General features: G+C 43.6%; 1 protein-coding gene and 1 non-coding gene across 11 annotated transcripts in view; both read left to right on the top strand.

The window, feature by feature from the left end:
• GARRE1 (granule associated Rac and RHOG effector 1) overlaps positions 1–21,010 on the top strand; it is a 77,601-nt gene extending 56,591 nt beyond the window's left edge. For 8 of the 10 annotated variants that reach the window (XM_037021584.2, XM_073225820.1, XM_037021579.2 and 5 more), the window contains 8 exons: positions 985–1,143; positions 3,246–3,343; positions 8,139–8,264; positions 9,376–10,409; positions 13,418–13,583; positions 14,403–14,540; positions 17,773–17,851; positions 18,362–21,010. In XM_037021584.2, coding sequence (XP_036877479.2) covers positions 985–1,143; positions 3,246–3,343; positions 8,139–8,264; positions 9,376–10,409; positions 13,418–13,583; positions 14,403–14,540; positions 17,773–17,851; positions 18,362–18,670 — 2,109 coding nt within the window. In that variant the 3' untranslated portion in view covers positions 18,671–21,010. The other 2 variants (XM_037021586.2, XM_037021585.2) reach the window with 2 other exon arrangements.
• Positions 14,064–14,198, top strand: LOC118973022 (U8 small nucleolar RNA). The gene has a single exon (XR_005062227.2). It is a non-coding gene; the product is annotated as a U8 small nucleolar RNA (small nucleolar RNA).
• Positions 21,011–22,990: the final 1,980 nt, after the last annotated feature.

The raw sequence follows: 22,990 nt of genomic DNA, 5'->3' as shown, positions 1-22,990 counted from the left end.
GGCATTGGTCTTCAGTAAATTGGTGTCTAAAAGCAGACTATGGTACCATTTTTTAAAAATTGAGGTACATACAATAAAATGCACAAATCTTAATGTACAGCTTGATGAATTTTGACATGTCTATACACTCATGTAACCATTACCCATATCAGACTATCAGACATTCTCACTAATTTTTCCCCCTTCAGTTACTTCACCTATCTTCCCACCCTCCCCTATGGAAACCTTATGGTGACTTTTTTAATGAGAGATTTGCCAGGTTAGTTTTATTCATAATTTTGTTCAAACATTTAATATAAACAGTCTTGAAAGTATACTATAAGATACTTTTTATGATAAATGTTTCAGGGCACTTACGTGAATTAAATAAGAGGCGGAATCCTGTCATAATGCTACAGTAATTGTGACCATTTGTGGAGCATCATGTGCACCAGGCATTATGCCAAGTCCTTCACATGCATTGTCTCATTTAATGCCCACCCATGAGATGGGTACTGCCCCTTCCCCCATTTGACAGGTAGAAAAACTAAGTCCTAAGGTCACACATCTGCAAAGTGTTTGATTGAGATTTGAGATTATACAATCTGTTTCCAGGGACTGCATACCTGACCACTTGGTCACCAAAAATAAAGCTGAGGTTTACTTTTACCAGATGATTTTATCTCCTTATTTAGAGGGATTCAGCATTTCAAAATTCCTCAGTCAATTTGCATCAGCAGATATGTATTTCATGCTAGTATAGAAATCACATGTATATATTAATGCATGTGTGTCCATGTCTAGCCACTCACTCTACAGGCTTGAGACAATCTCTGAGAGTGTCTGATAATAATTACTTAAGAAACTGAAGTGACATGATTTGAGAGTACTTAAAATATTTTTCTCTTAATTACTCATAATATGTGCCTGTGAATGTATTTCTAGAGTTTATTACTTTGTATGGCTTTATCTTGAGGTGTGAACTCTCTTTTTATCAATCTGTAGCATACGATGTTACAGCTGATCAAGGAAGCAGGTTGCTGTAATGGAATCACACCCAGGGACGATTTTCCTGTGACTGAAGTCCTGAACCAGGTGTGCCCATCCACATGGCGGGGTGCCTGCAAGACTGCCGTGCAGCTGCTGTTTGGCCAAGCAGGATTGGTGAGTGAACGTGTGTGGTGGATGAGAGTAGAGAGACATTTCACGTGTGAGGACATAGAGTGGGCATATGTGTGACAATACTGAATAATCTAAAAAGTTCTTTGGGCTACAGAGTTTAGACCAGATAGAAAAGGGAAAGGAAGAGCAGAATTAGAAATTCTTTTTTTTTTCTTTTATAGATTGATAATATGTATACGAGGGGAACCTAGTTACAAAATGATGTTGCAAGCTTGCCTTCCTTTAAGGAAACCATTAGTAACGATGCGGTAGGGCCCCTTGACCTAGCTTGACTACTCTAGAGCTACAGTGGGTGCCTTTCTGCTGCTCAGGTCTTTGCATTTGACATTCCTTTCATCTGAGAATACTCTTTGGTCTTCTTGTGACTCACTCCTTCTCACTTCCTGAAGTCAGCTCAAATTCACTTCCTCCAAAAGACCTCTTGGTGGTAGAAGTAGTGCCCCATCCAGTCACTTTGTATCCCAGATGTCTGTTTATCTCCTTCTTAGCAATAATAACAACATCAAATCAAAAATAGGTTTAGTCTTTTCATCTTTGAAGAATTAACTTTTGCCAAAGTTGGATGGGGTCAGGAAATCAACTTCTGAACTCAACCATTTAGCTTTTTGTTTAGTGTAGCTGACCCATTAACCTTAGGTACTTGATCCTACTTTCTAGAGTTAAGTGACTACTTTTTGAGAAGATACAGCATTTCAGTCAGAGGTTAAAAGAAGCTAATTAGAGATTAAGAAAATTAAAAGAAGTGTTTCCTATAGGGTCTGCTCATGAAATGATCTGTTGGGAGGACACTATCCTTCTGTTAAATGTGGGTAAGGGCTCAGGGGACCAAGCTCAGGGTGGTACTGCCTTGTAGAGAGCTGGCTGTGGCCTGTCCACAGTGACTTACACTTCCTTTAGGATCCATTCCTTAGTATAGGAACCCCAGAAAAGGAGTAAACTGGAGACCCCTGCTGAAATAAGGAGCCTGTGTATTCAGGAGATTAAGCCATGTTTCCAAAGACGGTTTTAACTGAAACTAGGAGAACCATGGCGATAAGTTCTCCAGAAAGGAGTGTGTAAAATAAGGCAGAAGGATACACAGGCTGTTTTGAGAAAACACTGCCATTTTTAAAAAATGCCCCATGTTATTCAGAGAGCAGAAACTTCTTCCTAGTCACCTATCCCTTGATCCCAGGGCACCTTTGTATGTGACTGACAGAAAAACCTTTAGATTATGGTTCTGGAGGGGGAGGAGAGAGGAAACATCTGTCTGGCTCAACAATGGTTGATACTTGGAGAAGAAGTCTTTTCTGAAGGACATTGCTGAGGAGCTGTGGGAACTCTGTTTACCGCCTGGAAGTCAGCTCCATTGGAGGCTGAATTTGGAATCAATAAGCAAATTTGCATGGCTTTACCCTTTCTGAAATGTGAGGGGTTTGGTGTTAAAGAGCTCTATTATTTTCTTAAAATTCCATTAGTTATTTGAAAATATGTTCATCACTTTGTTAAACTCTTCAAATTATGTAAGATACTATATGATTCTTGTAATATTAAAGATTTCTTCTCCAAGTAAAGGGAAATCATTGAGAGAAGAATTTGTTCTTCATCTTTCCTGAAGTAGTTATGTTTTTATTGATGATTAAGGATAAAATGATCTTTAAATTTAAAAAAGGCTTTATCCACTTCTGGCTTATATTTATTCATTACAAATGGGCTTTTCTGAAGCACTGGTTTGATTTTTAATGACATTTTTATTCCTCTCAAGTACATAAAGTAAAAAAAATACAAGATAAAGGAAACAAAGTAATTCCTAATTAACATATTTATAGTTTGGGAGAAGTATCAACAATTTGCAAAGTTCAAAACAGTGTTTGCAAAGTTCAGTACATCCTGCATCCAGAATTTGATTACTGTTTATTAAAATATTACAGTATTCAGTCATCTTTATTACTTGCTATCTCCATGTGGCTCCTGACTGCATAACTGCCTTGTCAGGGGAATAGCCCTTGCCAGAGTCACTCAGCATCAATAGACGCATGTTTTGGATTTGTCTGGGATGCATTCTCCTCTCTGAAACCTGATTGCTGTTTCTGTTTCTCTCTTAGGTGGTAGTTGACACGGCACAGATTGAAAATAAAGAAGCCTATGCTCCCCAAATCAGTTTAGAAGGCTCCAGAATAGTGGTTCAAGTTCCATCCACATGGTAACACGACTTTAGCCTAAGCTCTGATTTAAGTTGCACATCTTTGAAAAGATTGCTCTATTTTGGACAAACCCCATGCTAGCTGACATGACAGATCTCTTGCTATTTCTGCAGCTTTATGGGAAGTGGTGGTATGTTAATGCCATGTGTTGTGGTTATTAGTCCACAGTGAGGAAGGCAGGATGTCTGAAAAATAGTCTCATTGGCCAGTAATGTAACTAAAATATTACATACTCATGGATCATCATGAGCAATATTATCTTTTCTTTGATACTGAGTCCACAGCTTTTGAACAGAGAATATTATTTTCTCTAAGTCACCAAGTGCTCTCTAAAGCTGAGTACAGAATATAGAATTCCTCTCCTTTGTTCCAACATCCCTGATGATCTTGAGTTCATGTCATTAAACACCCAGTGTCACTGCAAATCCGGAGACAGACTGAGCCATTTGTATTTTTCATTATTTAATTATATTTGTAAACTTATAATAGATAAAGGATTCTTCTTAATCTATTAAAAACTCCTACAAATCAATAAGAAAATGGGCAAAGTACTTGAACAGGTAAATCAGAAAAGACACTGTCAGCAAATAGATGAAGAAAATGTGTAACCTTACAATGAAAGGTAGAGAAAAGAATACAATGTCATTTTGCCCAACATGTTGTTAAATTGTTTTAGAATAATACCAGGTTTGGGCCAGACTGTACAAAAACAAGCACAGAAGTTGTTGAATAAATCACACAGCCTTTCTGGGGGAGCAGTTTTCTGTATCAGAAGCCTAAAATAAGGGTCATGACCTCAGCAGTTTCACAGTTCCGCCTCTGGAGATTTATCCTTACGATGTGCGAACAGGTTCAGCTAAAGGATTGGCATCATAGCTTTATTAACAAACAGCAACATTTAAGAATATGTTCTAAGACTTTTGCTATTAAAATTATGATCTGAGTGAACATTTAACTATATAGAGGAATTTTAAAAACGTTTAGGTAGGAAGAGATAAATATAGTAATGAAAATGGCACTATCAATATCTGTATAGACTGAAGTGGTAGCTGGGTAATGCATTCAGATTGAATCTAAGACATTTCTTCTTGAAGTCTGAGGGTCCAGTGGTAGATTCTGCCAAAAGTAACAGAACTTGTTGATTTATCAAGGGAGGGTTAGAGTTCACTTCATATCCTCAAACCTCCCTTCTGTGAGTTTCCTCCACCAAAACTTTTAAATATTAAGCTTAACCCAGATTCTCATTCTGAAGTAAAATAGTTTGAACTTTTGGATAATTGGTGCAATGAACAGCTAGTACTACAATGGTTAACACTGCGTACACTTCCAAAACTCTCCCTGTATAATTGATCTCCTTTGTAGTTGATTGCCCCTCTGTGAGATTTCATGTGATTCCTTGGAGAAACTCCCTCTGCTAATTGCTTTTGGTAAAAACACAAAGTTTTCGTATTTGTTTCAAATTACAAAATATATGCTTGAGAATTCAAACAGAAGTGATTGCTTAATTACATCTTCAGAAAAATGAAATTGTTAGCAAAGTCAGTCAAGAATTTATTTTATGCTTTATTTTTAGTAAAATAAAGTGCCCAGCTGCCAGATAGTTTTTTTCCATATGAAATAATACCTTACTTAGATTTAAGCTGTTCATACGTTCTTTCTTTCAGCAAATACTAATACCTATTATGTGACATTCTGAGCTCTGAGCATTTAATCAAGAGCAAGACAGAGTCCCTGCCCCTAAAAGCTGACTTAGTAGTGGGAAGGGGAGGAAACAATTAGCAAGCATAAAAATTAAGTTTAAACACTGGCTAGTGTATGTGGGGGAAAGGAATGATATCATCTGATAGAGAATAACTGGGGTAGACATGGGAAGGGGAGGCTATTGTGAATGAGGTGGTCAGTCATGTAGAGTCCCTGAAGATAGGACATTTGAAAGGAGCTGGCCATGCAGATTGCAGATGGAGAAAACATTCCAGGCAGAAGGAACAGCAAGTGCAAAGGCCTGCAGAGTGAACCAGCATGGCAGGAGATATGGTAGATGGTGGTAATGAGGGGACAGTTGTGGAAGCTAGGACTTGAGGGGTCCCTGAGGGACTTGGATTTTTATCTGTGAAAAGGTAGTTTTAAGCACGTCTGCATGATTTGTCAAAAGAAGGGATTAGGCCCTTAAGAGAATTTTATTGGTCAACTCTCAAAACTGATGAATAAAAGGAAAATGCTAATATGTCGATTTTCAGAAATCGAAATTATTATCTCCAGGAACTATAATACTCATTTCTGCTTGACCAGCAAATTTTGTGCTAGAGGGCAAACATGTGACCAGCCAAATCACAACTAGAAATTGGCTTGGAAGCATAGAACAAGTGTGTCCTGATAATCAGTGATTCCAAGCTGAGAGAATTGGGTGCATGAACCTTGGGCTGAGTGCATTGGCCACGTTTCTCTCCCAGGAGTCCAGGATCTGGCTGGGCACCGGCAGAGCGTGCCTTGTTGCTCGCTTTTTGCAGTATTTCTGAGACTGGCTGGCTCACATCCTCACAGATACATTGCTTCTCCAGCCAAATTGATGTTGGGGAATGCTACTGCTTCCTTAGTCAGGTGGCTTTACAAGTGTTGATTTCACCATTTAATTCTCAGAGTGCACAGGAACAGACAGACAGTGTCTTCTGGTTCTCCCTCTCAGGAAAGGCCTCTTGGTGGAGGTACACCAAATGGGCAGTGGGGACCTGAATAGTGGGAAGCAGCTCTCAATGGAGAGCAGCCCAGGCAAAGGCAGTGACAAGAGCAAAGGTTCTGAGACATGGGCAAACTCAACCTATTCAGGGAGGGAGAGAAAGCCTCTTTGCTGGGATGAGGTGACAGTAAAGACGCAGGAGGGGCCAGGTCACAAGGAGCCCTGAGGGCTGTGGTAAGGGTTTAGATTTTATTTCAGTCATGATGGGATGCCGCTGGAAGGCTTTAAACAGTGGGTCTCATCTGGTTATGTATTTTCTCAGGAAGTGAGAGTTGAGGTAGGACTAAATGTGTTCTGATTTGTGCTGTAGAAGGCTCATTCTGGCTGTGGTGTGGAGGGTGGGCCTGGGAGGGACCGGAATGGAGAAAAGGAAAGCAGATTGGAGATTGGTCCTGAGCCACAGAAGGCTGTGGTTCCTTGGAGTAGAACCACTAATAAGGGAGGTGGTGAGAAGTGCTCAAGTTTAGAATATGTCTGGACAGTGAGCTGCCAGGATTTGCTGATGGCTTGGATGCAGGATATGAAGGAGCTAGAGACGACCTGTAGGTTCTAGGGTAGACAGCTGTGTAAGTTCACTTATTGAGGAAGTCTGTGGGAATCAGAGTGGTCTTTGGTGGGGAGGTGAGGAATCGAGGGATGTGCTGACCAGACTACCTTCGAGCTGCCTGTCAGGTGTGCAAGAAGAGATGGCAAGTAATGCAGTTTGATGTATGAAAGTGGAGTGCAGGAGAAAGGTCGAGGCTGATGAAGGAAATTTGAGAGTCTTCAGGTGTGGGGATGGTCTCTACAGCTGTAGGACCAGGTGCAGTACTCTAGAAAGAAAGGATTCTAGGAAGAACGTGCCATCATACAGAGGTAAGGGAAAGAGGAGTAGGAGAAATCAGCAGAGGAAACCCAGAAGGACCTGCCAGCCATATAGAAAGAAAACTGAGCAAACGTAGGGTCACTGAAGGTAGTGATCCAGGAGGAAAGAAATACTGCACAGTGTTGCAGAGAGTTGAATAAGGTGGAGACGGGTACTGACCCTAACTTTGGCAAGATCTGAATTGTTTGATAAAAGCTATTTTAGTGGTGGTATGGGGATGGGAGCCCAGTTAGAGCCAGGTGAGAGGAGAAATAAGAGGTAAGGAAGAGGAGATGATACTGGGTTTTGCTAAAATGAAGGGCAGAGAAATAAATGGGGGAGTCTGGAGGGGAATGTGGAGTTAAGAGAACGTGGTTAGTGAGACTGTTTGTTTGCCAAAGGGAGTTCACGGGAGGAGTGGGGTGATTATGTGAGTGAGGTCCTTGGGAAAGCAGGAGGGCATTCAGGTGGAGAGTCAGCCTGTGACAAGATCAGGGTGTGCAAGACAGCAGATGTGTGAGCACAGACACGGGGTCCCTGGGGGAATTAGTGGTGAGGGGAAATGAAATAGATCAAATTTGCTTATGTGTTTCCTCGTTTGACAATTGAGGTAGGAAAAGAGTGGATGAGGTGGCAGGGATAGCAGAGCTTTGAGGAGAGAGGAGAAGGTGTGAAGTAGTCATCTTGGGTGGGACAAAGTTAACTTATGTAAAGGCCGTAAGCCTCCCTGAAATTTACGGCATCCATGTGGTAGACCATGAGGCTTTTTTTCCTCCACTGACCTTTTAGTTTCTTAGGTACAGGTCTGAAGTGCCTCAGAGGAAGGGTGGAGCAGGGGCTTAATGGGAAGAGTTTGCAAGGAGTAGATACTGTGCCAGATCATGGAATCTCAGCAGGTAGAAAGGAAAGTCAGGGCCTGAGGTAGTATTTGATGGTAAGAGGGCATTAGGGCCCCTGGAGGCAGCCCTACAGCAAACTCTTCTCTTCCTACTAAACAGACTGCAGACAGCATTCTAGACCCTATTGCTTCCTCCTCCGCTTGCAGAGCAACAAGTTCCAATATTAACCTTGCCACTCTCTAAATGTTCTTTTAATTATAGGGCTTTTATTTCATGTCAAAAGTATGTAAAAGTTATAGTCCTTTTATATGAGGCCTGCTTGAAACAGCTTTGCAGAGAAATGTGGCCCAGACTAACACAGCCTGGTTCACACCTAGGTGCCTGAAAGAAGACCCCGCTACCATGTCCCTGCTGCAAAGAAGCCTTGATCCCGAGAAGACCCTGGGTCTCGTGGACGTGCTCTACACAGCTGTGCTGGACCTCAACCGCTGGAGGGCAGGGAGGTTGGTATCCCTGCCAGTCACTTGATTGGGTTTACCTTCAGGCCCATACCTAGGGACAGTGTGACCACTTACAGTTCCATGTGTGTTCATGTCACTGATAGCATGTGACTAAGTATGGCAAGAAAAAGAACTTTTATTTGGGAATAATTTCAAACTTACAGAAGTGTTGCAAGAATAGTACAAGGAATTACTCTGTGCCCTTTATCCAGATTCTGCAGTTTGTTAACATTTTTGCCTTCATTTGTTTTATCATTTGAGAGTAAGCCCATCAAAAGGATTTTAACCCAACTCATATTCTCCTAGTGAACTAAGAGCAGAGAAATGTTGAGAAAATTTACTTAGGTCCTCATGAAATTTATTCACATCTGAAAGTAGCTGACAGGTACAAGATTGTCTTTTTGTGACTTGTTAACCTCAGAATGGGCAGGGGTCTTAAATATCTAGCTAGGTACACTCCCCCTTTCTTAACTCTCAAGCACACAGAGGCCCAGGACCGTGAGGTCACTTACCCAAGGTCACACCATTCATCACCTGCTTCAGCTCCTGCCCCATGCCCTCTCTGTCTCCAGGGCTCTCTTTCAGTGCTGGAAAAAAGTGCTCAGAAAACTGGAATTAATAGCCGTCTCTTCTTGGCACTGTCTGTAAATTATTTCCAAGGACAAAGTGCCACAAAGTGTCCTTAAGTCCTTCCCAGCAACCCCTCTCTGCTCTATGGATTTAATGATTGTCCCTCTGCTGGAGCTGCCAGGTTCTTAGTCCCTGTCCTCCAGGCACAAAGCTGGCTTCTGCCAATTGCATGTCCCAGTCTACCCATATTTTGGTCTCCTGTACTGAGGTTAAAGTGTTTTGACAAACTCTTGAGGCCAAAGTCGTAATGTAGTTCTCCCAGCCCTGTGTTAGACAGTGTTGATTTTTTATAATAAATATAGATAGTGTTTAAGTTATGTACACTTTAAAAACTCATAGGTGTTTATCTATAAAATAAGTGAACCTGATACCAACCAGAGAGGTCTTTTTTGTTCTTAAAGTCTTTCTTAAATACAAAGAGATCCATTTCATTATCCAATTTGCGCATATATATGTTTTTTCTAACACATTTCTGTTTAAATAGGGAACAAGCTTTACCGTGCATACAGATCCAGCTTCAAAGGGAGATCTGTGATTTTGGGAATCAGTCTGACCTGCCTTCTGGAAATGGAAACAAAGCTCCAGGTGGCCTGCAGAAGACATTCTCCAAACTGACATCCCGGTTCACCAAGAAAACTTCATGTACCAGCTCTAGCAGTAGCACAAATTATTCCATCCCAAGTACCCCTTCCAAAAACATCTTCATAGGTGGGTGTTTAGAAGAAAAGGCCAAAATGCCCAGCAATATTGATTCAAGGCTACAAAGCATTTTGAACATTGGAAATTTTCCCAGGACTACAGACCCTTCACAGTCAGCTCAAAATTCCAGCAATCAAATGGCCAATGGTTTTCTCATGGAGAGGCGAGACAACTTCCTGCGAGGAGATGATGGCAAAGATGAGAAGGGTATGAACTTGCCAACCGATCAGGAAATGCAGGAGGTGATAGATTTTCTCTCGGGCTTTAATATGGGCCAGTCACATCAGGGCTCCCCACTGGTGACAAGACGTAATTCTGCTGCCACAGCTATGGTGACTGAGCAGAAGGCAGGAGCTATGCAACCACAGCAGCCACCACTGCCAGTGCCCCCTCCACCACGGCCACCCCAGGCTGGGGCACATGCACCTCTGACGCCCCAGCCAGGCCTGGCACCTCAGCAGCAGTCCCCAAAGCAACCACAACCCCAGGTCCCCTACTACCAGCACCTGCTCCAGCCCATTGGATCACAGCAGCCCCCACCTCAGCCTCGGGCCCCAGGGAAGTGGGTGCATAGCTCGTCTCAGCAGCCATCACAGCCTGTTGGAGCGGGTCTGTCACCTCTTGGTCAGTGGCCTGGCATATCTGATCTCAGTTCTGACTTGTACAGCTTGGGTCTGGTGAGCAGCTATATGGATAATGTGATGTCAGAGGTTTTGGGACAGAAGCCACAGGGACCTAGAAATAACACCTGGCCAAACCGTGATCAAAGCGATGGAGTGTTTGGGATGTTGGGAGAGATTCTGCCTTTTGATCCTGCAGGTATGCAAGCACCGCCCCTACCTTGGTTGTGGGGGTGGGGGTAACAAATGTAATCACTGAGGACCTCACAGGGCCTATCTGCCACAGCCTTACTAGGTGGGGGAAATGACTCTAATCCCCCTTTAAGACCCTTTCTTGCTGTCTGATACTAAGTACGGGGCAGACCAGCAAAGGTAGGAAGCAATGGTGGTCAATGAGGCTGAGAAGGTAAGTGAACTATTTCTCTCACTTTACAAAGGACAGGATTGAGGCTGAGAAGTTACATGAATAGCTCAAAGTCCCATAGTTCAAATGGGCTCCAGTCTGCACTCTCCCATCCATGGGAGCCAAGGCAGCTGGCCCTTTGTGAGCAGCCTTTTTCCTGATTACATAATCTGTTCTGTAACTCTTTTTTGCCCAGAAGTTCTAAGACCTATGAAAGGTGGTAGAGCACCCTCCTGCCTTCATAGAACATGGCTTTCGCCTTGTCTAAACAGTGTAAAAATACCATGAGAGTTATCTTAGGAAAGAACTTAGAAACAAAACAAAAATAAACTTGGCAGAAGAATTAATTGAGGATAAAAGCCAAAATTAATTAAATATAAAAAAAATTCAGTAGAAATTGTAAATAAATCTTAAAAATGGTATTTGGGAGGCTAATGAAATAGATAAACCAATTTATTATAAGCCTGATTAAGAGAAAGCAAAGAGAAACAAGATGAGGAAAGAGGAACTACAGATATAGGAGAGATTAAAAGAACTTTAAGACATTATTGTATATTGATTGATGACAACATGCTTGAAAACTGACTGGAAGATGGATTCTTTCCTAATAAAAATACATAACCAAAATTGCACCAAAATGTGGAAAAACTGCCTAGATCTGTTTTAGTAGAACAGATTGGAAAGTCAATTATGAAGCCAACATGATTTTCCATGAAAACTTTATATAAGGATTATAAAAATGGCATACCACAGTGCATCTCTCTCGTAAGTGTGGACAGATGCAAGAAAATCTAGCAGTGTATCAGAAGACTGAAATCTGTTAGTAAACCTGGTTTACTTTAGGAGAGTAAGGTGGTCGAGCATAGGGAACTCTGCTACTGTACAGTATTCCATCATATCAACCAATTAAATGAGAAAAACTCATACAACAGATGCTGTGAAGACATTTGTTGAAAGGTACCATCAATTCCTAAAAATAAATGTCCCTCAAAATAAAACACGAATAAAAAGGAACTTCTTGAATATAAAAAGACGATCTACCAAAATCTAGTAGCAAGTAGTACTTTGGTAAAACAAAATCATTCTAGTTAAAGTCAGGACCCAGAAGGGGTGGCAGCTGTTACTACCAATAGCATGTAACTTTGTCTTGGACTTTCTAGTAAATATAGCAAGGCAAAGAAAAAAGGAAGTAAGTGGTATGAACTTCAGAAAAGGATAAATTGAAAAACACATCTCTTTGCTGGCAATAGAAATGAAAAAAACTTCATAAAAAGTTCCTAGAATTAGTAGGCAAATCTGGTAAGGTGGGTAAATGTAAGATAAAATATATAGAAATCAATTGTTTTTTCTCTAATTTAACAAAAGATATGCAGAAATGGAAAATATATTTCCTTCACAAGGGGAGTACTTGTGAAATATTGTAAATAAGTATAGCGAATATTTTTATAAGTAACCACCAGAAGAGATTCTCTGCTGAAACAACCCAGTATTGACTGTTAAAAGAAAGAAATATTTTCTTAAGACTTCTAAAACTTCCTGGTGCTTCCTTGTTGTTGCCCTCTTTGGGCAGGCAGATGTGGGCAACCTGGTACCCTGGGACACAGGGAGGACAAACAATGCCACCCCACTAAGGAAGAGCAAGCCCACCTGGCTGCCACTGGCTGGGGTGGATATGCCACATTTTCTCGGTTGCTGATAGTCTGTATGTTTTTCAGTAATGTAGTTAAATCCAGAGTACAAATGGTGTTTGGCAGAATTTTACCACCTTTGACCTCTGTTGAGAACTGAACATCATTTTACCTACAGGTTCTTAATGTAGCTGCCCGTGGGCTCCGCCCAAGGGCATTAGGTCTACATCCCTCTCTAGGCAGGGCCAGTTAGAAGAGGGTGCCCCCTCTGGGCAGGCTCACACAGCCCCTGGGAGCGTGGCCTGCCTCACTGAGCCAGGACCTTGATTTTGGCCCTTGCCTTCTCCCACTGTGGGCATCTTTGTGCAGTGCACAAATGGCACAGCCTCATGCAGTGGTCTGTGCAGCACCCTGAGAATAAGCTAGTGATGGGATTGTACCCTAGTGTCCTTCCCAAATGAAAGCTAAAAAGCATACATTGCTCACACTGAGTCATCCTCGGTTCGTGACCCATGGATATTGTTCTGCCGTCTCTTTCTGTTTGACTCCTTCTCTGAATGCCTTCTGTGCTATCTTTGCTCCCACTTATACTGCCCTGCACATCCTTGCTCAGCCCTGCCAGGTATGTTTCTAGCCATCTCTTAATGCACCCTGAAATTTTATCTTACTCATTACCACTCTTACTGTCCTCAGATTGAATGAGCTGTCTGCCCACCCATATCCAGGAAAATACTGGGTTAGAGCTGGGCCCATGGGAATGGCAGATGTTCTCTAACTGGCTGACCCTGATGCTTTGATAGCGTTCACTTTCTCAGTTAGCTGGAGTCGGCATCTGATTTACATAGTTGTTATGTACATAGCACCAGACATGGGAAAATTTTAAAGTAACTAGTATTTGTCTTTAAAATTTAGTCATGCATAAAGCAAACCTTTTGTGTTCTTTCTTTCTTTCATTCACATTCAGCCCACGTCTGTCCCTGTGCACACATCATACCCCAACTTCAGAGCTATGTGCAGAAAGCCCCATCTCACTGTGACAGCCTGCAGGGCAAATCATGCACGCCTGGCAGCTCTTCATTCCTCACAGTGTGTGTGACCAGCACGTCCTCAGATGGTAGGGAAGGAAATGAGGTCAGTTTGGCCCCAAACCGTGTTTGTCCCTTTGTCTTAATACAGTGGGTTCAGACCCTGAGTTCGCACGCTATGTGGCAGGAGTCAGCCAGGCAATGCAGCAGAAGCGACAAGTCCAACATGGTCGCCGCCCGGGCAACCCCCGGGGCCACTGGCCACCCATGGATGATGCCCATCGGACCTGGCCTTTCCCGGAGTTCTTCACAGAAGGGTGAGTACTGGTTGGGGCAGAGAAGTGGAGCTCAGGCAATCCAATCCTAAGCTTCCATGTGAGAGAGAGAGACATATGGTCAAATCTTCAGGGGGTCAGTGGTATAAGTTGGTAATTTTCAAGACAAACTCTTCTACCCTAGGCAAGGATCTTACCTGGTGGTGTTTGTGAAGTAATGAGTGTTTAACAGTCTTTGTGCTGAAATGAGCGTACCTGTGATCCCCACCTGATGTGGAATGTGATCGTGTAGCCCACAGTCCATATTCCAGTGTATTGAGAGAACTGTGAGTCTTCATTATGAAGATGACTAGGGGTTGATGTTTCACATTTCTTTCTGCTACCTGGTTAATAAATCTAGACAGCAAAAGACCATCTCAGCTTTTTGTTTGCTCTAAAGTGAATTCCATATACAAACCACAGGCTTCTCTGAGAGGATGAAGGCAGTGACACATGTGTGTTATAAGGGAAAGAAAAGCACGATCGTCAGGTAGGATAATCCTTACCTGTTCCTCCTTCGGGAGGGCAGATTGGAACATGATGATTAGAGTCTGCACGCTGCATGATTAGCGTCTCTGCGTGATCAGGACTTGCAACCCCTGATTGCTCCTGTCTGATTCTTCCTGGCGAAAAAAAAGAAAGAAAGAAAAGCTCGAGTTTTCAGGGGGAGGAGGGAGATGAGACTGCTAATTGGTTGTGAGAAGACTGTAGGGTAAAGACTTCTTTTAGAGCTTGGTTGAGGGTGGAGGCTGGCCTCGGGGCTGTCCAGCCAGGGTCCTGGCCAGCTGCAGGAGGCCCGGGACCATCTCTCTTGGCTTTCAGGGATGGCCTGCACAGCAGCTGGTCGGGCGCTCAGGGAGACTCGGCCAGCTCAAGTGATGAGACATCGTCTGCCAACGGGGACAGCTTGTTCTCCATGTTTTCTGGACCTGACCTCGTTGCTGCTGTCAAGCAGAGAAGGTATGAAGAGACGTGTGGGTACAAGGAAACAGAGGCCCAGAGGTGGCAGTCTAAAGGATGTGGGCAGGAATAGAGAGCTTGCAGGGCTGCGGGGCATCAGAGGTTGTGCTGTGGAGTAGAAAGGGAGGCCAGCTTATTTGGTCTTCATGTGACAGAGTCAGGCTTTGAATAAGCAGTGGAGAGCAGGTAGATGAAGCCAGAAAGGTACCTGAGTCAGGACACAACGGAGTGGTAACAGTAGTGATGGCAGCAATGGCTAATACAAGCTAGGGTGCGCTCTATATGTGAGGCCCCGGCTGCACATTCACACATAGTTTCTCACTTAGACTTAGTTCTCACAGCTACTGTATTAGTTTGCTAGGGCTATCATAACAAACTGCCACAGACTGAGGGGCTGAAAAACAACAAAAATGTATTTTCTCAAAGTGCTAGAGGCTAGAAGCCTGAGATCAAGGCCTCAGAAGGGTTGGTTTCTTCTGCAGGCCTCCCTCCTTTCGGTGAGGGAGGCCACCCTCTCCCCATGCCTGCCTGTGTCTTCCCTCTGTGTGTGCCTGTGTCCTAATCTCTTTCTATAAGGATACCAGTTATACTAGGCTACAGCCCACCTGATGACTTCATTTTAACTGAATTACTTGTTTAAACACCTCATCTCTAGATAGTCACATTCTGAGGTACTGTATTTAGGACTTAAACATATGAATTGGGGGTCAATGTATGAATGTGTGGGGGAAAAGTTCAGCCCATACTTACATACCTTATGATGTAAGTACTGTTTTACCCACAATAGGTATAAAAGTTTCACAGGTGGGGAAACTGAAGCTCAGAGAAGTTAATTTTTTTTTTTTTGAGAGGGCATCTCTCATATTTATTGATCAAATGGTTGTTAACAGTTAACAACAATAAAATTCTGTACAGGGGACTCAATGCACAATCATTAATCCATCCCAAGCCTAATTCTCATCAGTCTCCGATCTTCTGAAGCACAACGAACAAGTTCTTACATGGTGAACAAATTCTTACATAGTGAATAAGTTCTTACATGGTGAACAGTACAAGTGCAGTCATCACAGAAACTTTCAGTTTTGATCACGCATTATGAACTACAAACAATCAGGTCAGATATGAATATTCATTTGATTTTTATACTTGATTTATATGTGAATCCCACATTTCTCCCTTATTATTATTATTATTTTTTTTTTTAAAATAAAATGCTGAAGTGGTAGTTAGATGCAAGATAAAGATAGAAAACATAGTTTAGTGCTGTAAGAGGGCAAATGTAGATGATCAGGTGTGTGCCTATGGGCTAAGTATTAATCCAAGCTAGACAAGGGCAACAAAACATCCACGGATGCAGAAGATTTCTCTCAAAACGGGGGGTGAGGTTCTAAGCCTCACCTCTGTTGATCCCCAATTTCTCACCTGATGGCCCCCCTGCGACTGTGCCTGTCTTAGGTTGTTCCTCCCTTGAGGAATCTTACCCGTCTCTGGCTAACCAGTCATCTTCCGGGGCCATACAGGGAAATGTAAAGTTGGTAAGTGAGAGAGAAGCCATATTGTTTGAAAAGGTTAGCTTTTTACTTCTTTGCAGATTTATGCCCTGTGGGTTTTATGCCCAGCATTTGTCTTGAGGTATCTTTACCACTTGGAAGAATTATGATACTCGGTAAATGAGATATGAGGCACGAATTCCATTTAAGGGTTGTAATTAGGAAGGAAGAGGAAAAGCTATAGAAGTAGCAGACGGAAGAAAACATGGGAAGATTGGTTATTTCTTTGACATATCTTCTTGTAGAGTAACTTAAGCATGTATAGGTTTTAAACTACTAATTAAATTGCGCACACACATTAACATAATAGGAATACAGTTACATAACCAAAGCAGACCTACAGTTACCAGCCATCTCCCGTGAAACCAAGAAAACCAGTTAGGCACCCTAAGCATTTGTGAAAACTTATCTATGATATGATGGATATTGTGTAACTGAATTTGAATAGTATGAGAAAAATCAGACAATTTAAAACAACACATTCCTGGGAACTGTTCACATCCCATATGTTCTTTTAACAGTAGATAGTCTGTAGTCGCAAAATTTTGGAGCACTGCAACTTGCACTTCTCCTAATTCTTGGTTGAGTTCCAACAGTATAGATCCAGTCAAATTTGTTATTTTACTGTATGCACAGACCAGCTTAGATATCTCCTTCTTCATTCCAATGGCAATTCCAGGAACCAGTGGGATGAAAGCAGCTACAACTGCAACAGCGCCAGGATCTTTGTTGACATTTTTTGATGATCATCAGAGAAGTTATTTTTTTCATCCATTCATTCAGTGGCACCTGCCATGTACCAGGCAGTGGTGATAGAGCTGCAGACAAAACCAACTCCCCTTCCTTGTGGATCTTACGTTCTACTGAGGGAAGGCAGATTAAAAAAACCCAAATGTCATGTTGGATTAAGTGCTATGAAGAAAAACAGAGCAGGGTATGAGAGAGAACACAGGGTCAGGTAGATTGGGTGTTTTCAGAAGGGAGTCAGACCTCCAAGCAGAAAGCTGAATACAGTAAGGGAGCAATGGTGAGGAATTGGCCACAGCAGGAGAGAAGAGTCAAGGTGCATTTTTGGCCTGTGTGTCTGTGTGAAGGAGGTGCCGGGAACTGAGATGGAGGACCACAGTGGAGCAGGGTAGAGTTTAGACTTATGTTCTAGACCTGGGAAATTGGAGAGGCCAGTTAGATATGTAAGAGGACACCAGTCGCCTCACCTCTGCAGAGTCTGCTCCGTGCCTGCAGGAGAGCCGACCGACTGACGGACCTGGCTCTGAGTCTGCTGCATCCTGCCATTTTCATTGAACATTATGACAAATTTTTCATGTTAGTAGTAAAACTAACAGTCTTTTATTTTTAAGTTCACAAACTCTAGTGCACAGTTAAACGATCAGTCCATAGCTGTTGAATGAATGATTAGAAAGCCAGAGCTGGTGGACTCTGAGAGCCACGGGAACAGTGCCTGACCTTTGCCTCCCACCCCACCCCACCCCAGCCCTGCAATGGCTGGCGGAGTGCAACGTTCAGGGGTGACCTGCCTCATCCCCCTTTACGCAGTGGTCCCAAGGCCTCCCCACCTAGAACCAGTGCCAGGAGATGCCAGAGCCAAGCAGCTAGGGTGTCTCCTAGAGGTAAGCTGAGCAGGAAGGCAGGTGATCACTTCACTGAGCTCTTGGTTCTCTCAGGAAACACAGCAGTGGAGAGCAGGAGACCAGCACACTGCCCTCCCCGCCTCTTCTCACCACAGTGGAGGACGTGAACCAGGTATTGTGGCCCTACTCTGGCCTGGAGGGCTGGCTCTGTGGGGTACAGACTGTGAGCAAGGTTCTAAACCCTAAGTTTTAACAGGGCCTCAAAGCAGTGAGGGGTTCTTTGTGGTGAAGAATTTTCCCCCCCACCCCCCATGATCTTGTCTAAATGATTAACCATCTCAGCTGACTCAGACCCACATGTAGAAAACTCGGGGGCTGTGCTGTAGAGCATGAAAGCCTCTAGCCATATGTGGCTGTATACCTTGAAATAAATTGTATGTAAATAAATATTGAGTTCCTCGGTTGTCCTAGCCATATGGCAAGCAGCTACTGTATTGAGCAGGACTGACATAGAACATACCTCTCATTGCAGGTTCTTTTGGGCAGTGCTGCTCCAGGGCTGTGGGGATGAGGGGGTCTCTTACCCTATCTCCTAGATGAGAATAAAGACCAGTGTTCTGGGGAGGTGGGGAAGATGATGAATTGCCAGAAATACCACTAAGAACCCTCTTCTGTTTCTCAGGATAACAAAACCAAAACGTGGCCCCCCAAAGCACCCTGGCAACACCCTTCCCCGCTTCCCAGCACGCTGCCTAGTCCAAGCACACCACTCTACGCGGTCTCCAGTCCCGGCAGCCAGTGGAACGACACCATGCAAATGCTGCAGTCCCCAGTGTGGGCAGCGACCAGTGATTGCAGCGCTGCCTCCTTCACCTATATGCAGACCCCGCCACAGCCTCCACCCCAACCTGCACACAAGGCAGTGCCCAAGGGCTTCAAGGCCTTCCCCGGGAAGGCTGAACGCAGACCAGCCTACTTGCCCCAGTACTAACCCAGGGCCAGCCTGCCTGCCTGCCTGCCTGCCCAGAGCTGGTGGAGCCTGTGTCCCCACCCCAGGGCTGACTAGCTGGCACCAGCCCGCCAGAGGACCAGTGCACCCCTGTCCCAGGCAGGGGCCCTTGGGGGGTGGGGGTGGTTGGCAGCTCCAAGCCTTTAAGGCCCGGCTTCTCAAGCCTTGGAGGCATCAGAGCCCTGGAGGGCCAGCTGAAGACAGAGGTTTCTGATCCTCCGCAGGGAGATGCTGAGGGAGCTTCAAACTTAAGCACCTCTGGTAATTCTGCTGCGGGTGGGCCACAGGCCACACTTGGAGAAACACAGCTTTCAAGTTTGTAGTCCCACTGTGTGTGTTGCAGGCCTGAAGGCCAAGAGCAAAACTGACCATTCCCCTGAAGCCCTTCCCTGCCCCTCCTTAATACCAAGTGATGACCACACCAACTGTAATTTATAGTTGTTTTTCATAGAGGTTTTTAGTTACAATACCTCCTGCCTAAAAATGGATTGGATATTTTAAGGTAACAAATATAGTGGCTGGAGGTTTGTTCAACACTATCTTTATTTAAGTTATACAAAAAATGGGCGAAGTATAGAACAGAGTATTTGTGATCAGAAGCAACCACCTGGGTTCTCCGTGGGTGGGTGGCCCCTTACTGCCCCAGCAGCACCTAAGAGGTGCAACCTTTACTGGATTTATAAAAGCAGGATCGCTGGAAGCATATTCCTGATGGTGCCTGAAGATGAGCCAGCTGACTGCTGTCCGTATGCAGGATGCAGCTGTGCTGGCTGCCCTCAGGTCCTTCCACGCGTGGCCAGAGGCTTTGACACAGTCTCACAATGTGGGGGTGTGGTCAAGGGGCTGTACAGAGACACCTGAACTTAAAATTATAGTAACACTTGTGAGCTGGCTCAAGACAAACCAATTCAGACATAGATAGGAGTTAATTTAAAGTTTTTCTTAAAAAAAAAAAACAAAACCACCTCATTTTCAGTTAACATGTGCCATTAAATAGACAACATCCTGTGGATTTAGGGATATTTCCAGCCAGAATGGATCCAGAAAAATTGAATGGTGCTTAAATTGAGAAATAATAATACATAATATCTATATAGAATAGACATATCCCACTGTATATTAATTGAGGTTACAGAAGGTCTTTATATAAACTTATTTAAATTTTTCATACTTCATCTTTGAAAAGTCTAATTGAGAAAAATCCGTATTTTCTGGTATGAAAGTCTGACAGTATTAATATTTTTTTTATATTTTCTTAAATCATTAAACCATTTTAATATATATGTTAACTACTAATAAATGGTTTATTCTTTCTAACTCCATATAAACTTTTCCAGCAAAGATTGTAATAACACATTTATGTTACCATTTTTCTACAGATATAAGTAGATTTATATTTAAAAATACCAAAAAGAAAAAGGTATATATATATATATATGTATGTATTATGTATGTATATATATATGCACACTAATTATAGAGGACCCTTAAGGTGTCTGAGCCCAGCCATCTGAATGTTTAGCACTGTGTTGCCAGGCTGCTTCCAGGCCTCCGGCGTGGCCTTCTGTGCTGTGTGGGGGACGCTGTTGCCGCCTGCACTTAACGGTCTTTTCACTGCAGGTTCTGAACATTCACCTCTCCATGTTTACAGAGACCTATTTTGTACATAGACTTTTCCAGGCACATGCTTTGCACCAACCCTGCGTGGCTCTTGTCTTGTGTTAGCTGTCACAGTGTGTGCACTAATGTTTGTTGAAGTTGTTTGTGGCTGTTCTACTTGTAAGATAGTTTTCTGTTTCTTTCAGTAACGTGTCCCCAGGACCCTGTATTTCAATTTCTATTATATGGAAGTACTCTTGTTTTAATAGTGCCTCCCCAAAGACCTCACCTTGGACAGAGGTCAGTTGTTGATGCTGATGCCCCAGCATAGGTGACATCAACACTGCTAACTGTCACTTTCTAGTCTGTTTTTCTCGATTAAGGAAGACATTTTGTAGTTGCATCTCCATGGGCTGTGAGACTGCAAAGCTGTCTGTGTGGTCTCCTCGCAGGTGCTGTGTTTTCCGCACCGCCTTGCTCTGAACACTGGTAATTCCAGGTGCTGCGCTCGGCAGAGGTGGGGGTCTCACCAAAGCGCATGCATGTGTGTGTGTGCGTGTTTGTCCTTTGCATGGCCAGGCATGGCTGCCTTGCTCGGGCATCAGCAGGACGTTGTGTGAATAGTTACAATGCTTCCAAACTGGAACTCTACATTTTGTATCTTTTAAAGCTCCTATAAGTAAAATAACTATTGGCTTTATTAAAAATATACATTTAATAATATTTTGTATCTCTTTAAAATGAACTGAAGCAGACACCGTGTCAGAAGCTCTGGCTGGTTCATTACTTTGAAAAGCTGCATCAGAATTGGTTTTTAGGTTAGCCTGTCCTCTGAATCTGAGACCCCCGCAAGGGGAAAGACCGCTTGGGGGTATTAGGATGAGCTGGGGTGGGTGGGCAGGAATCAGGACAAGCTTACCACACCTCTCCCACTGGCTTCCCCTAAGGCCAGAGCTGGGGGAGGCCTCTGTGTGGGTGGAGCCAATGTTGTGGTGAAAGAGACCACCTGGAAAGATGCAGCCTTGCTCTTTGGGTTGTGGTCTGTCAGCACCCACATTCCACCAAGCATGGGTGCTCTGAGCTGCCCAGGTACCCTTTCCAAAAAGCAGACCCAGAGATGAGGTCTCCCTCTACTCCACCAGAGAACCAGTATGTGATAAAGAGACCCTACCTTGCAGGGGCAGAAAGGACTAGTCTCATAGATAACACCATCTGTGTTAAGCAGAATGAAAGATTGTACAATGGGAACCACAGAGGGAGGGTGGGTTACAGGGGAATTTCAGCTCATTTGCATTTACAACAAGACAGCACTTGATTGAAACTTTTGTTGTCATGAATTTAGGAAAACAAGAGTATGTGAGCATTAATATATAATCTAGCAATCTAAGTACCACTCAGGCTTTCTGCTGTGATGCCCAGAAGCTGAGCATCAGGACCAAGGTTCAGAGCCTTCTAAGTGTGCCTCCAGACAAGGTTGCTTAATAATAGCCGTCATGTTGCATGAGTTATGCTAAGGAATACAATGGGAGGTTATATTAAAATGCTAGGAAAAACATTTATTCAAGCATGTTCCTTTTTAACACAAGTATCCAATACTGTTCACTGACTTCTGATTTATAGCAGTGGTGGAGATAGGAATCCTATAACCCTGGCTATACATTCCAGATGGGTGACGTAGAAGCCTAACAAATGTTACACCCAAGCTGGTGACCCTGTTTTCCCACATAGGGTGTCCAGTTCTAGGCGTGCATCTGAAACACAGTGTGCCAACCGTGGTGCTCTAAGGAATGACCATCTGTGCATTGTGTGGCCACTTTGTGACCCACTTCCTGATTTGGAGACAGAGGAAATAAACCCTTGAAGCTAATAGCCATCTCCTCAAACTTCAAAAGCCATGTAAATGGACAGCAAGACTGGCTGCTTCCCAGCCAATGTGCCCAGGAGTCTGAGAAACCTCCACGGGCAGGCTTCTGGAAGTAACACAGCTGGCCTTATGATTCCAGGAGAATAGGCTGGCTGGGCCCAGGCCTCAGTGTTTCTCTGAAAGGACTGGGTATGGCTCGTATTGGTACTGAGTTTGGGATATGGGCTTTGGTGAGGAGGAATGAGCAGTTCATTAGGGTCCTGTTCATTTCAACATGTACTGTTGTCACCTAGGGGCAAGGCCCTTGCTAGTAGCCAGGACTGCAAAGAGGAATCAGTCTCTGCCCTTAAAATGAGATTCCATTTTTCCCATCACTAACTGTTACAGTACCAACTATTCACCCAGCTGCTCTGGCAGAAACCTAGAAGGCATTCTTGATTCCTCTTTCTCATTCAATTAATCAGCAAATTGTTAAGTCTATCTACAGGTACACTTGAATTCCAGTATGTTAGTACCTCTCCACTGCAATCAGCCTGGTCCTCACCTGGCTCCTGCCTCTCTCTCTCTGGCTTCAGGGTTTCCCTACCTGACGTGGCCTCTCCCAGTGCCCACCTTCGGCCTCCCCATCAGTTCTCTTGGTCCAGAGCCCTAACTCTCTACAGCACTTAGCATTCCCCTGAATCCTGCGTTTGCCTTTGTTCCTCCCACCAGAACGAACACCTCATAAGAGCAAGGAAGGAGTCTTGTTCCTGGCCACATAGCCAGGGTGCAGACCAGGGAGAAGCAACTAGAGACAGGCCAGACGAAAAGACATGTTACTGTGTAAATTATTACTAGGC

Source organism: Manis javanica, chromosome 17 (assembly GCF_040802235.1).
Source record: "Manis javanica isolate MJ-LG chromosome 17, MJ_LKY, whole genome shotgun sequence".
Lineage (NCBI taxonomy): Eukaryota > Metazoa > Chordata > Mammalia > Pholidota > Manidae > Manis > Manis javanica.
Note: the sequence above shows the minus strand (reverse complement) of the source record. Positions and strands in the feature narration are given on the sequence as shown.